Here is a 16,047-nt window from a genome sequence, read left to right on the forward strand (position 1 = left end):
CGCATTTTAATCGCGGAGTACCACTATTTATTTGACCGGTGGCGCCATCCGTGGCGAATCACTGAAACTGCTAGCCATATAATTGGCTAGCAGTTTGAGCGAATTGCCACGGGTGGCGCCACCGGTCAAAAAAAAATAATTGTATCGGTAGTCGGTCCAACTTGGACCGACGGAGAGCACCGATACTGCGGCTCGCTCTCTCCCGTTCGCCCGCTCCGACCATCTTCGGCATCGTTCGGTACGTGTCGACAAATAGCACTGATTAGTGTGACAGATAGCACTGATACCGCGGCTCGCACTACCGCTCTCGCTCGCACGCCGTGACGTCACACAGGGACAGTGAAGCAGCGCGGGGCCAACTAGTCATAGCATATATAGTAAAGCGCGCAGTCTATTATATATGCTGTCTGTGGAAAAGTGGGGTCATAAAACCCCCGGAGCATGCGCAAGAGATCCCGTGTGTGTGGGAAATTGGGGTCATAGAACCCCCAGAATGCATAGGAGACCTCGTGTATGTTTATATGTTTTATATTTTATATTAAATATTTAAATAAATTTATAAAGTATAGTATTGTATTTTATTCTCCCTCAACGCAGAAACAACTTTTGTGTTGGGTATCAAGGTTAGGAAAACATATTTTGATGCAAATAGGTATCGATACTTCTGTTTCGATACCGAGTATCGAACCTTCATACAATAGTATAATAGTTATGAGTAAAAAATCGATACCTTGGTGGTATCGATTCAACCCTACCCATAATCACCCATAACGATCCAAAGAAGAGTTTGACCAAGTTTGACAGAACATTCTTGCATATAACCTCAAAATAAAAAATTGATCACGATCTGCGCATCACCTAGCGGTGCCTACGGCAGACAATCTCACGCTTTCGTATCGGGAACAGTCGTCGCATATTTATGTCTTTCGAACAACAAACAAACGAACGTTTGATAGTATCATATTGTTCATATTTAGTGAATTTCCTACCGGACGCGTTGAATAAAATGCGGTACAGGATTCCGGCTTGTAATAACGCATAATTATGTTATAACCGGACCGGTGTTCAGAACCGAAATAATGCGAGGTACGTATGTACGTATATGTACCAACTACGATCAATAAATTATTGAGAAAGTCTTGTCGAAAATATATTTGCGAAGGTGTTCCAGTATCTCGACAATATAGACAAACATATTTTCATCTCTTTAGAGTTCCCTTAAAATAGATTCACTCTGTCAGAACATACTAACTCGTGTATGTTAAAATATACCAAACCGATCACGTACTCTGGATACGATAGAAAAGATACGCTGAATGACAGTTAACAAGGTGTGTTCCATTGGTGCTTTTCAAATGTCAAAAGAAACTTGACACATTGCTAGTACGCATTGCATCTTACTCAGTTTATAATGAAAGAAAATGCCATTAACTGATCGATTGATCGGCATCGTTTACTTCACCGTAGTATCTTCCACCTCGATTCAAGAATTCCTACTTTCAATTGCGCTAGAATTGCACACGTTTATTTTTGGCTTCTGTATCTCACTTTCGTTCAATGTTTCGAACTTTCATGTCGAATCATCATTGACATTTCATTCATAAATCCATATGTATATAATTGCACTTCGAATTTAAGGTTAAACATAATTATAAATAGTTGCATGCTTACATGCTTTCTTTAAATACTTACTATCTTTTTAAAGGTACCTTTTCGGAATAACATTGTGTAATATTTTTCATTAAAATATACAACATTTTACATCTTGCAGCAATTCTCAAAGAGATTGGAATGAGTAACTATTGTTTGAATATTAAAGATACCCTAAAAGGAATTATAATTGCCATGCAAGAAGTGTCTACTAGGTTGACCTTGAAATTGTTATGTACTTTGTCAGCAATGCATATACCAAGGAGTCTCATTGACATTTTATTTTTTACATCTTTTTACTTTGAATATTACAGTTTTGTTAATTCCAAACAATCAATAAATTAGTTTATATGATCATAAAGAAAGTGGAATAGTTAATTAATAAAATATTTATATGAGCCAGTTTTAATATTTTTAATATTTCATTTTTACAAATGATTCACTATCTAACACTTGTTTCTTTGTGAATTCCAGGCCAAATTTAAAATAACAATATCTCATAATGTTACTGATATTTTTTATCATTTATTCTGTATAATTGATCAGATTGACTATTATGAATCTCATGTATGAAGATAACATTTTCCATACAAATTTTTCCATGAAAGGATAAAATGTTAATCATTATAGTTTTATATAATAATTTAGTATATATTTTGTGTAATGTTTGTCTTTTTATTTATTTTTATTCTTATTTTTATTATACATTGAAGGTGGACAAGTATGAAACATTAAACATGCCTCATGGCTGGAGGCAGGAGCAACAACAAGCGAAGTGGAAATTTAGACAGAACACATCAATGGCTCTGTTACCATCAGCTTTATGCTTCTGTCAGGCCTGAACTTCCTTCGAGTGAAATATTTAAAAAGTATCAACTTGCAGAGAAGAACCGTATCGTTGCGAAAAGTCTTAGTGATCTACAAAATAATATTTTAAGGTAAAGTAGTGGTTTCATATTATATGTACTAAAGGAATATTACATATCATTAATTGTAAAGTTCTAGAAGCAATTTAATTAAAAGACAGCTGGAACCAAAGAATGCTTTCTTGGTAATTAATTATCTTACATATTGTATGAGATAATTCATTATCAATGAAAAATAAGCTGTTGACAACCAGAAAAATATTAGTATTACACATTCATGCATGTGCCTACTGTGCCAGTGAATCGATGATAGTCATGTAACATGATTTGTATTATAAATATGTACTATATTGAGTATTGAAATGATTGGTATATATTGTACAAAATTATAAGACATTTGAGACACCTGATTTGTGAAACTGTAAAAAGATGTTAAAATTCCATTGTTTTCTTTTATTATGTAATAATTGTTGCATCCACTTATGGTTTGTCTTTATGATTATTATTAAATTGTAATTGATAAGAGTGTATATATAAAGCCATTTATGTGTAAAAAATATAGATTCTTAAATGCATAAACTGAATGGAGTGTTTTATTGTAGAATATTTACGGGCTCCTTGTATTGTGATATTAACATAATACATGGATATAATATAATACGAACAAACCAGTGTATTATTAAAACAAGAGCTCCACATTTTTATAAGGTTCTCAAACCTTATTTTATATACACTAACAGTCACATTGATTGTATCCTTGATAACCTGGAAATTTTTCATCATATTGAAGGCTTTGTGAGGTATTGCCAGATCGCTAATCATATACCTAGAAGCAGTATCTATGAAACCTATGTATATTTGTTATTTAAACTCTGCAGGTCATACCTGCATGGAGTCTTACTTAATTCAGGAGTATTTGTAATGTCTAAAGTATATAATTTCCGAAAAGTATTGAATTTAGTAACAATAAATATTTTAATACTGCTGCACCAAAAAATAAATACAAGTATTCCTGAATTAACACTTAATAAATTCCATGTATTCCTTTTGTTCGAATTAAAAAAATATTTTTCTGCATGCATTTTGTATGAATTTTTAACTGAATATTATGTATTTTTCGACCCTATTAAAAATGTATTCACTTATTTCTAAAATTTATATGTAATTTTGTTGTACATATGTAAATCAATAGTTGATGTAGACAATGTAGAAACTGTTCTTCCTCAACAATTGTTTAGAAGATGGTCAATCACATGTCCTTACCGATAGAACAAAAACAGATTATTTTTATTTAGTCTACTATTTTTTTATTATTTTTGTGCACATAACATTTTTTTGGTGTTTTCACAGTTACCTGTATGTAACTATATATGACTCGAATAAAAGTACAAATTATAGCAATTAGCATGTTACATTATTTCGTTTTTCATCCTTATTACAAACACCATAGAATGCACATGATAGAAAACTGTATACCTTAGATATACTTTTCTTTGTTTTTATTTCTTCTGAAATGTATTCTAATACTTCATATATTTTCAGGCTTTTGTATAGTAATTCAAATTTGTCACGAGAGGAACAACTGTTGGTACAATTTATATTGAATGTTACTTACACATCAAAATTTGTGAATGCATCCTGCGTTAATACTATTTCCGACATCAATAAAAGGTTACAATTTCTACTTGTATTTTATCATTTATTCTATAATATTTCTATGTTAATTCTCTTTCTATTTACTTGTATGTTATATTCATAAATATTTGTCTTTATCTCAAAGATATGCGAATCGCACAACAACAGATTGTGATTCAACAACAAACATTACAACACCAAGAAATGTAAGAGAGTATGCTGCAGTGGATGTGAGTCCTACTTTATCCGATATGGCTGATTCTGGTTTAGAAACTGGTTCTGTAAGTCCACATGAAAACACAACGTCTGAGAATTCGAGTACTGATTTTGAGGAATTACAAGTTACTGAGTATGCATCTGCGAATGAGGATATTGATAAGACACGTGTAAGATATGTTAATAGAGATCAGAAAGTAATTGTGGAATCAGAACGTTATGATTCAGCCAACAATTGTACCAATAGATGCCATATAAAGGAGTTGGTAGAATCAGGTTTGATGGAATGTACTTCAAACGAACACAGCGCAACGTGTTCTTCTGTTGATGCGGAGCAACCGCAACTAGATTCATCTAGTTCGTCCACGGAAAATGCCCAAAAAGCGAAATTGCAGAGAGATGAAATTTTTCAATATGAAAATCACGTACTTAGTGATCCATTTTATGAATCGGACTGTGGCAGTGATGAAAATGGGTCGTTCGAATTTGTTGACCTTGGTAATGCGTCGTCTGTAAGTACTGACGTGGAGAAGGAATCGGCTAAAGGAGAATCTACAGAAAAGTCGCAGGACGAAAAGACGTGTGATTCCAATTATTTTCGCGTTGAAAATGCAGAGTCGGAAAATGCAAGACTTGAAGTATCCCGTGATTTACCGCAACAAAACAGTTCCTGTAATGCAAGCAATTATTACTTCATTGATGCATCGACCCTGAATGATGAAGTTGTAGTACCATCCTCGAATGTAACTAAAAATCAGTGCTCTGATAAAAAGCCACAATTATATTCTTCCTATCCCACTGAATATGTCACAAGTAAATCGAATGATTTCGCGGACGAGCAATTTTACAAATTCACATCTGTTAAAACAAGTAATTTACAAACTGGACATGAAAGGGTAGCAGAATTCGAACGGGAATTAAAGCTTACCGAGTATCTGGAACCGCTTACAGACACAAGAAAAATAAGGCGGACTGATTCCACATCCGAAGATAAAATAACTATAAGCGCTGAAATGAACAAAGAGTCTTTAGTTGTAGAAATTAAGGAAGCAGACAGTGGTGAGAGCGCGCATCCTTCTCCTTATCCCGACAATAATAAAAATATGAATAACGAACGACATGTCGTGTCACGAACGGATAACGACAATGACATCCCTGTTCACTTAGTAGATAGTAAAAACGAAATAACTGAGCAAACGAATGACAAAGATATTAATTTAACGGAAGACACTCGACGACCTTCTCTGATTAGGAGAAACACGTTCGAGTTGGATTCTAACGATGAAAAGTTATCAGTGCTGAGACAAGAGTATGAACGACGCCAAGGTACTTTGGTATTCCAAAATGCAATACCTCAGTATTCAGGACATCGTGTCGACGGAGATTCGTGCTTCAATCCGTCAGACGAACCTGCGATTCCCATGAACAATGTACTAAACAAGTTTACCATAGATGTTCAAATACCGTCTACTACTCAGTACCATGCAATGCCATATCTGCCATTAGATAATGGGAAGTATGAGATTAATCAGACACCGCCAGAGGCTAGTAATTCTTTGCAAAATGACAGTAATTCTAGTATAATGTATCCTGTAACAAAAAGCGCTAGTGACAAAATGATAATCGATTATACAGATTTGGACGATGGGACGAGCAGTTGTAGCAACAGTTTGCCCGTCACATTAAATTGTATTTTAGAAAAGGACACTAAAACAGACACTTTAAAGAAGGTTAAGTGTGACGAGAACACGCCTATTATTTCGGGTGGGGTTAGCACTTCGGACTATTCGAAGCCTACTGATAGTCCTACTGTGCGTCGGAAAACAGAGTCCACGCCAATTGTTTCAGGGGGTTCTGTTATCATGAACGAGCCTGAATCGAGAATGAAACCTGTCAGAATGGCGTCTTCCATGACTGCATGGGTAGTCGATATGAGTGATTGCAGTAAAAATGACTCTAAGCCAACGAGTAATTCCAATGTAGGCATGTCCCAAAGTTTTTCGACTTCCGAATGTATTAAGAAACCAATCAGAAAAACAAGTAACCACGACAAACACGGTAGTTTAGGTTTCTTTGTTAACTTGAAAGATATGGATCGTAAGCCTATTGTGCCGCAACAAAGTTGCGCGATAGAAAGAAAAGAACAGAACGAAAGTGGTAAATCTTACTGCGAATTTTACGTTGACATATCCAATACGAATTGTACGACAAAAATGAAAAAGTTCGAAACGGAAGAGTCGGCTAATAAACCGGAGAAGTCCAATGAAGCAAACGATAAAAAAAATATATTCTCTATGTTTATCGATTTAAGTGATCCACCGAAAAAACCGGAAACTATTGTACAGACAGCACACAGAAGGAGCTTTTCTACATTTTGTGATAAACGCGTGGAAATTAAGTCGGAGGATAATAATTCCAGCGAAAATAGTACAACTAAGGAGGACCAACCGTTGATTGATCAAAAGTCTCTTAGGGAAAAAGCTAAACCGAGCGTGTTTATGTACATAGAGTCCGATTCGCCAGTGGTTAGAAGAAGAACTTTATCGACGTCACGACCAGCATTCAAAAGACATTCCTGGAACGTCGATAAGACACAAAATGTTAACAATAACGGGCATATCGCGAAAGAAATTATGTTCCGAAAGGAGCACAAACGGGCGCATAGCCTTTCTGTGGATCGGGGGGACTTGAAGAATCTACAAGCAAAGCCTAGTGCTTCGAGTCATTCTTTGAGCGATGCGACAAAGCCGGAATGCTCCGGCCAACGAAATTTCAAACTCCATCAAGATGGAAACGGCGCCCTGAGTAATATGGATACATCTTCAGAAGATGCGTTCGAATATGACACAAGGGACACTCCTCCGAATTCTCATGTTGAAGTAATCAACGAAGAACTTCGTGTGAGTATAAAAGAACACGAGTACACGGAATTAAAAGCCGAGCGAAATACGGAGAACCTGAACACTACGGATGTTAAAGCGTACGAAGATGAATATTCAGAGACGTCTGCGTGGGAGAAAACGTGCACGGAGAGCACCGAGGGACAAACCCGTAAGAGCGAGACGTTTGACATTAGTAGTGGTAGCGGACCATCGCCCGACAGCGATAATCATGATTACGAATTGTCCGAATTGTTGAACGGTGAAGTGCCAAACATAGATCGAACGCAAGCAGTTCCCGCTGTTGCTAATAAAATATCTGAAACGCATAAATCTTTAAACGAGACAATCAAGAAAATCGAAAGTGAATTCAAGGATCCGGATTATGGGAAGCCAACATACGATAGCCATAACACAATGTCGAAGAAAAGCGAAAGGACGATAGGGCTTAATCTGAAAGCAACGACATCCAACTTTGTTCGATTATCGGATCTGGATAAGACGCCCATTGTCTCTCATACGTCGGATATTGTAACTGTGAAGGAAGACAGAGCTGCGTACCGGATGTGTAATAGTATTCCAGAGACTTCCTGGATTGAAAGTAAATTGGTTATGTCCAGAACAAACGGATCGGTTAGGCCGGTTCCCAGAAAGTTCACATCGATCATGAGCACCTCTTTACCGTCCAAACAAAAGTCTCCTCTTGAGGACTTAACAGGAGAGTACGATGGCGAAGGCATTGTATCAGAATCTGATCTGAGCAGTATGCAGAGTAGCATGGGACGTTCTGGGGCTGGTATGTAGTCTCTGTTGTCTGATGAATAATTGCACTTTAAAATTATATTACTTAATTGTTTTCTTTGCAGAGGGGAGTACAGAGGAAACCGAAACATCGAGTTTAGCAGGAGGCAGACCATACAACAGATTAGGGGAAGATTTACTAAGAATGTTCTTAGAAGAAATCAATCCAGATGTTACCATCGATGTAGCTGGTCGTCGCATAAGAGCTCACAAATGTATATTGAGTTCTCGCTGTCAGTATTTTGCAGCGATTCTTAGCGGAGGATGGATTGAAAGTGCGGGAAATGTTATTTCCTTGCAGGGATACTCGTACGATGCAGTGCACTTTGCATTATGTCATATTTATAGTGGAGAAAGTAACATACCAGATTCTATAAGTATAGTTGAATTAGCAACTTTAGCTGATATGCTATGCTTAGAGGGTCTAAAAGAAGTTATAGGATACACGCTTAAAGTTAAATATTGTCATCTGTTTCATAAGGTATCCACATTCTTTTATTGTATAATAAATTACAATAGACGCTTTTTTTTAATAAACATGATAATTATTCACCATTGTTGCGTTACAGCCTTGTCAAATATGCGCTGTTGGTGTATTAGAATGCATGCCATTGGCAGCAGCTTACGGTCTGGATGAAGTGTATCGAAAGTCTCTTCGATGGGTCACCAGACATTTTGTACGAATATGGCCATGTAAGGCGTTTGCAACACTTCCGAGAGAACTCATGGAAAAGTGTTACCATCAACACATTGTGCACATGGTATACAATGTTTTATACATTATTCAATAATTGTTTAACGTTGTAATAATTATGTTCTTTTTGTAACAAAAAATGTTAGTCTACGGACAATGTACTTCAAACTATGATGGATTGTGATAAACTTCTCGCAACGCTGCCAAATGTCCGTTGGACAGAACCAGTGTTCCGGATGGTCTCAAATTTGTTGGAAACGTCGGTAAAGTTTTTATCGGACAATTTCTCAGGGGTACTGGGAAATGAAAACTTTCAGTCTCTTGGCCGGGAGTTGACATGGAATATCAGTCGTTTAGAGGATAATTTCTTAGCTGCCGCGGAACACTTGCCTCCCGAACAAGCGTGTAGAAGTTATTCGAAGTTACATAAAATGTTAACTTCGGTGCAACTGGATGAGGCGCAGGATAAAATCAAGTGGGGACCCTTGTTTGTTGATTTCTTGAAGAAAATTCAAAGCCGAGTGGAGAAGTGCTTGGTTAAAGACGCAGCACGAGCGGCAAGAACTACTACATGGTTAAAAATGGATTTGGAACTTCGGCGTAGAATACAGGAGTTAGCTTGCCTTGTTATTCTACCTCATGAAACTGCGAAACGTCAATCAAGGCATTCTAACTTTGTCAAAGTAAGTGACTTTATGTATTACTTACAGATTATTTTTTGTTGCAAACATTAGTGTATACCTTAAACATTTTATTCTTGCAGGAACCTAAACCGGCATCGAGTCCATCAACAGTAAATCGCAATTTGGATTTGAAGCGTGTAAAAATGGTGATATCTGAACATAATGATAAAACCTTAAAGCAAATAACAGCTGTGCAACAAACAAAGAAAGTATTTAATAAACCAAAAAGCGATCCATTGGAACGTAAAATGCAAGAGGATAAACCAGCTACCATCGAAACAAGTAGACCAAAATCGTGGCCCAATAAAATAGAGGTAATTCTAGTTTGAGTATAACGTCATATTCAGGAAATCAGGTCGAGTCTGGATAAATTATATTTCTATTTGATATTTTTCACATTATGACTTTCAGGTGAAATCGCGGTATTTGGAACCCAGAAATAAATCTGTCCCTAAAGAAACTGTGCAACCACCGCATCCGGAAAAGGTAATGGTACATCAACGTCGAAAGATAATGATTTCGTCTTCGGATTCATCTCGTACGTCTAGCCCCGCAATGAAACGCGCTACTGATAAAAAGCCACTGGCAAAGATACAATTACCAATAAAGAAAGACGTGAAAGCTCTCTCTTCGGACAGTTTAACCGACGCTAATGCAAGTAGACCAAATAATAAAAAGGATTCGATCAGTAAAAGTTGTGGTATTACGCGCCCGGAATCGCCATCTTTTAAACAGAAGAACGCAGAAATAGGTTTGTCCGTGGATTCGTTGGCAGAATCGAAGAATAAATCCGTGGTTGCAAAAAAGAAGACCAGTAAAATGGATACCTCGATGTCTACGGATAGTCTTATGACTGAGATCACAGCAACGCCAAAATCAAACGTATCAAACAAACTATCACCGACTTTAGGGAAAACAATTAATAAAACGCAAGCTTATGAGAAAATGAAGAAGAGTTCACCACCGGTGCATCAAAGAAGCCCGCTCACAGCAGCAAGAAGGCCACTTAGATCTCTAGAGAGTTCAACTGCAGCTAGCAGAAGCAGGGTGGCAGCTATAACCGCGTATCACGGTTCCCCTAGTTTGCGAAGAAATCTTCTCGACGCCGCAAAGACACCGGATGTTCCAAGTAAGTCATTGAATAACACGTCGTACAAACCCACGAATACGCGGACAGTTGCACAGTCTGTAATCAATCATCCGAACCTAAAAAAAGAAAAGAAAGAAGTATTGCCGAATCAGCAGGGTTCTGAAAGCCCTAGTAAAAGATCTTCCCCGAAATCATCTGGCACTAATAAGATAAGTAAATCTGCGATCGCAACTAAGAGGACAACAAGTAAGGCCCTAAACGATGAGAGGGTGAAAAGTAAGTGCCATAATGGGGAAGTTGCGAAGCAACCAACGGTCGGCTCTAGATCGGGAACCTTTCTAAAAGACGAGCCAACAATACTTAAGAAAGCTGATATTAAATCTTCTCAAATCAATACTTAAATTTATAGACAGGTCGCCGTGTACGTTTTTATACGTACATTGCACCATTAGATTTACGGATTATATATAAAAACTGGCATCTGTAATCGCAAACGTGATAATTCCAATTGCGAAATCGTACTATGTGTAAAGATAGAATTCTATATAATTTTAATTTAATGCAAGGTTGCAGTTGACATAATCGTCAAAGGGAGTACATTTGAAATGCATTTATTAGGTATATAGAAAATGTGCTATGATTTTGTTGTAATGTTAAAAGTATCTATAAATGAAATATGGCACTAGGGATATACCAATTTCGGGTTAAATCATTTTTCAATTATCTGGTCTCTGACGGAGAGAGTAGGAGTACGTGTTTTAGCTGCATCTTGGATATCGGTCGCATTCAGTTTATTATACTGCACAACTAGGGTATCGATGAAGACATCACTTTTGGTCATAAATACAGCTAACTTAATGTCTCACTCAATTTTCAACCAATGTGCGCATTAATATGTCATTAGTATTACACAACGCATATTTATAGATTGTAGATCTCTAACGTGGCCAGTTAGATGATATGTAGATAGATCTTTTTTTCTTCCACATTAAAAAGCCATATCACCCAAAATTGTTTGGTAGAATTATTTACTAATTTAACCAGTGGCAGTATATGTATGTGAAGTACGTCCTTGTCTTACCATTTAATGTTGCCATCTTACTAATTCTGATTGTAAGTAGAACTCCGTTTACCCTCCAGTGATCCTGATTAATGAATTGTATGTAGTTATTGTATTTATTTATTATTACATTTATATCTATATTTTGCAATGTACATTTTTATGCAATATTTGTATCTAGTCATTTATATATTTTAAATATTTACTTTTATGTAATGTTAATAAATAATTCGATATAATGTTAAAAATGGTGTGATTCGTCAAGTCTTTACTCTCCAAATAATTTATGCACGTGGGAAAAAATTAAGTTGAAATTTATAAAAAAAATTTATGTAATTTCTTATTCTGTCTCTGCTTTATATACATTTTTAGTTATTTTAAATATGTAATAATATGCAACTAAATATTATACATCCAATAGCGTGCCCCGAGGTCGTGTTCTCTTTGGATCTGCTTCAGGAGGAGGCATGGCCTTTCGTTTGTTCATTCCTTTCCTCTCTAATTGTTTTTCTATTATTCGCGCATTATTTGCATATGAATCAGCGACTTCTCTCTGGAAAGATTAAACATATTATACACAATATACAAATACAGAAAATACATACATATATTACAAACACTTTACTTACAGCTTCAATTTCATCTTCTTCCTCATCAATGGTAGACACAGTAACGGAACTGAATTTTCCCATATTTTTTGTATGCTTTGTAACCATTATTTTCTTTGGTTTTTCAATAGCTACTTGATTGTATATGTCTGTCATAGGACCTTCACCAGAACTTTTAATTACAGCACCTTTCACAATAAATACAATATTTGTTCCTTGATCATGCTTATAATAGAGAAAAAGTCCACACCTGTAAATGCATACATACAATTTATAGATAATCTTTCTTATTATAATTTGTAAATATTTATATGAATCCTATATTGTATGTTATAAATACATACAATGTGAAATCTACTTATAATTTAAAAGATTTTTATTAAATGTATATAGAAAAAATACAAAATTCTTTTGAGATAAATTACACAAATACATGGAAACATTTCTCACTTTTTACATTTTTGACGATATTGTTTTTCTATGCCTTCAGAACGTTTCAAATACACGACTTCGTCTTGCTCGCAGGTCATTTTATGAGCATGTTTACTTCCATCAATAACTCGTGCACCGTCTCTCTTTCTCAGAGGTAATTTTTCTATCGCACAATCTATACAAAAATTAATAATTAGAGTTTCTTACTGTATCTGTAATTACGGTTTTTATAAGAATAAAGTAGCAATGTAAACGATAATTAAACTGAATTTAACCTAAAATCAACGTCATTTGTCCACATAAACAATAATAAATATGTAGCGGCTTTTCTTCGCTGTATTCTTCTTGATCCTTAGTGTCGGAACATATTATGCTCCTCGAGACCACTTTCGGCATTTTCACTACAAATTAAACACTTTAAACACAAAATTCGAATAACACTTATCACGTCGTGTTGACAGATCTATGTAATTCTGTTAAATGCATCAGTGTTTCTCAGCCTGTTATCGTACTGACTGCACTGACTGTTTCAGAAGTCGTTGAGATCCATTTCTTGCTTGTCAACAATCGTAAACATTATGAAGGATTGTATAAATAAATACATCATTAACGTATAATTTTATACAAATCATGTTTACTTAATCTCTTAATGAATGATTATATATTTTTTTTTCTTTATTAGAAGAATTTTTCTATCCACAAATAAATTAAATTATTCATCTCTTGTCTTCCATTCGACATTAGTCGAATATATTAATTTTCAATAGCAGTATTACATAAGTTACATTTCGTAAATTGTATGAATTAATAAAAATTGGATGAACTAAAATTTGTTCTTTATATTCCAAGTTGTCGGGTTGTAATAAGATTAACTACTAATTGCTCCTTGAAGCAGTACTGTTATTTCGTAAAGTGCCATTGGTATTAAAAGATATTAACTTTTATATCGACAAGATTTAAAAATAAACTTTCTTTATAAAATACGTTGCATTCCGTACTGTTTACAGATTTTAAGCAGAATAATAAAATGTAATGAATATTTATAATACGTTGCGATAATAAAATTCTAAATTCACGAAGGGTTAAAAATATATCTTGACAAAATTATTTTATCAAATAAATTTCGTCCAGATCTGATATCTGCGGCAACCGTAAGATGACAGTGCTCATGCGAAAATGTGGCGTCACCTGGCGGTCCCAGTGGTGTATCACGCAGGACGAGCGTAAGAGGATTTTCCAGTACCTCCTGTGGTCGGAAATTTCACTCGACTGCACTCGGCGTTCAGTTGCGGTACAGCGTTTGACGCGTAGACGAAGGGGTACCAGTCGAAGCGAACACGAGATGCCAATGGTGGGTGGGCAACGAGTAGTCGCGCGACGTTCGTCCGATAGAATGTGAACAGTGATAAAATTCGGCGGTAACGTGGTGCAAAATCGAATAGCAATCGTGCCCGTAAACCTCGCGTGCTAATGTGATCTGTAAAAAGTAAGAGGCGACAAAGTGCAGTGACTCGACGTTTGATTGGTGGTGCATGCAAGAGCGGCCCTTCGCGCACACGCATATACACGTAAGTATTAAAACACGCTCCTATACACAAAAGGCTCACACGACGGTTCTTTCTCCCTCTGTCTCTCCGTTTCCTCTCTGCCACTTTGTCTCTATCTTTCTCCACTAGTACCCATTGCGTTCTACGATTTTCCAACTTGTTACGAACACACAACATTCGAAATTCTCGCACCGGCTTCCTCGCTGGAACTCTACTTGTACGTTAATCGAATTTCTAGAGTCTTTTGCGCCCGGACAAAAAAGGCAGAGGAGAATGGAGGAGGTACGTGGGTCCACACTGTATATTCGCTCGAAATATGAGTCAACAAGTTAAAAGTGGAAACATGGAATTGCTATGATATTCGTCCCTTTATAAGTCGCTAAACATTCGATCAATTCGAGGCAGCGACGTTTCGCTCGATCGAAGGTTGTCTCTCTTTGTTTACTATTCGCCTAGTCGCGGACTGAACGAAACATGGTGATATTCGCACATCTTTGGTAGGCTAGGTTAGTGGAGAAGTAACGTCACTTTTAATACTACTAATAAGAGCAACAACCAGCTTTACCAATGACAAGCTGTATGTTTATAAAACACTTAACTTTCATCTGAACACGTACATTAAAGTACATGCAGTAAAGACATTAAAAAGTGTATAGAAACGACTACTTGTGCGATGTATCTACACCCTGTCTGCACTGAATACAATGATCAAATTTATAACATAGGTAGAGTTATAAAGTTTTATGTGGTGTTTCCCAATTTGAATGATCAGTATCGTTATCGTTCGATGGTTGTGCTGCGAAGAAAATTATTGTTAAAAATCTGTGCCAATGTGTACTGCATATTTACAATTGATCGTAAGAATATATGACTCTTTTAAGTCGTTTATGCATATCAACTTAATACGGTTTCTATGCTGAATGTACGATCATTACATCATAGACAAACGACATTGCTTTCCCATCAATCCAATAATGTAAACGGTGCTTGTAACATAGACGAAGATATATATATATATCGTAGTCGCGTTACGCACGATGCATACCACGCAATGAAACCAGCCGCGTTACCGTGGGTGTTTTAGGTTACGAGAAATATCGGCACGCATCGGAAAATCTCGGATTCGCTTATCTGTCAGCTGGCGGCAAGTCAGCCATGTCATGTCAACTCGCGATCATTTCCGCATGCATGCGTATATTATGGTAGTTTTAAATCTTTTTCCTCGTAACGTCGTCGTGACTTCGTATGTCTAGGATCAAAGACCGATATTACAATCTGGATTCGCCTCGTGAGTAAGAGTAAACTACATCATATGTATGTATTTAACTTCCATTCAGTTTCCGTATCATTCTCTCCCCCCGTCCAAAGTTTTCAAACGTTGCATGGACGAATTATTGTTTATGACGTTCCTTATTTTAACCCTTGTGTAGGCAACCAGGTACTCGGATACCCAGGTGACCATTTCTAAATTTTCTTTCACAACGATGTATGGTCTTGTCTAAAACAGCACTTGGTATATTATAGGAAGGGAAAACTAAGAGTTCGGAAAGGTATGAAAGTAAAATCATCTATGTTTATCTAATCTGTCAGAGTAGGAGTATTCCGATTGCTCAATAACCGTGAATATTTTGGTTGCATACAGAAGGGTTAAATAAGAACTTTTATATTACAATTATAGCACAAAAATTAACGTGCTTATAGATGTCACTAGTTTTTTGACGATATTTTAAGAATTCTTGACACGTTAAGGATGACCGCGTATTACGATCCGGTTAGGTAATTCGTCGAAGCGATCGAAAGAAGAGAAATAATCATTAAATCCTCTTCGACCTTACATAACGACTTTTATTCATGACTGTGAAAAGGCTTCTGTCATGTAAGATGCT

The 16,047-nt window shown here is 36.2% G+C and overlaps 3 protein-coding genes across 3 annotated transcripts in view; 2 read left to right on the forward strand and 1 right to left on the reverse strand.

Moving 5' to 3' along the window:
• Positions 1 to 892: 892 nt before the first annotated feature.
• Positions 893 to 11,648, forward strand: LOC107190279. Its single transcript, XM_015579061.1, has 9 exons — positions 893 to 1,086; positions 2,364 to 2,588; positions 4,059 to 4,187; positions 4,297 to 8,042; positions 8,113 to 8,528; positions 8,617 to 8,808; positions 8,888 to 9,424; positions 9,505 to 9,738; positions 9,836 to 11,648. Exons 2-9 carry the CDS (start codon positions 2,395 to 2,397, stop codon positions 10,913 to 10,915), a joined length of 6,528 nt encoding a protein of 2,175 aa, XP_015434547.1. The 5' UTR covers positions 893 to 1,086; positions 2,364 to 2,394; the 3' UTR covers positions 10,916 to 11,648.
• Positions 11,649 to 11,929: 281 nt separating this feature from the next.
• LOC107190248 (UPF0428 protein CXorf56 homolog) lies at positions 11,930 to 13,022 on the reverse strand. Its single transcript, XM_015579022.1, has 4 exons — positions 12,890 to 13,022; positions 12,633 to 12,789; positions 12,204 to 12,432; positions 11,930 to 12,127 (listed from the first exon to the last, which is right to left on the reverse strand). Exons 1-4 carry the CDS (start codon positions 13,008 to 13,010, stop codon positions 11,981 to 11,983), a joined length of 654 nt encoding a protein of 217 aa, XP_015434508.1. The 5' UTR covers positions 13,011 to 13,022; the 3' UTR covers positions 11,930 to 11,980.
• Positions 13,023 to 13,894: 872 nt separating this feature from the next.
• The window catches only part of LOC107190269 (protein-methionine sulfoxide oxidase Mical), a 56,808-nt gene continuing 54,655 nt past the window's right edge, over positions 13,895 to 16,047 (forward strand). The window contains exon 1 of the mRNA XM_015579048.1: positions 13,895 to 14,182. The gene's annotated coding sequence lies outside the window, so the exon portion shown is untranslated. The remainder of the gene's footprint in view (positions 14,183 to 16,047) is intronic.

The sequence above is a fragment of the Dufourea novaeangliae genome, unplaced genomic scaffold (genome assembly GCF_001272555.1).
Source record: "Dufourea novaeangliae isolate 0120121106 unplaced genomic scaffold, ASM127255v1 scaffold168, whole genome shotgun sequence".
NCBI lineage: Eukaryota > Metazoa > Arthropoda > Insecta > Hymenoptera > Halictidae > Dufourea > Dufourea novaeangliae.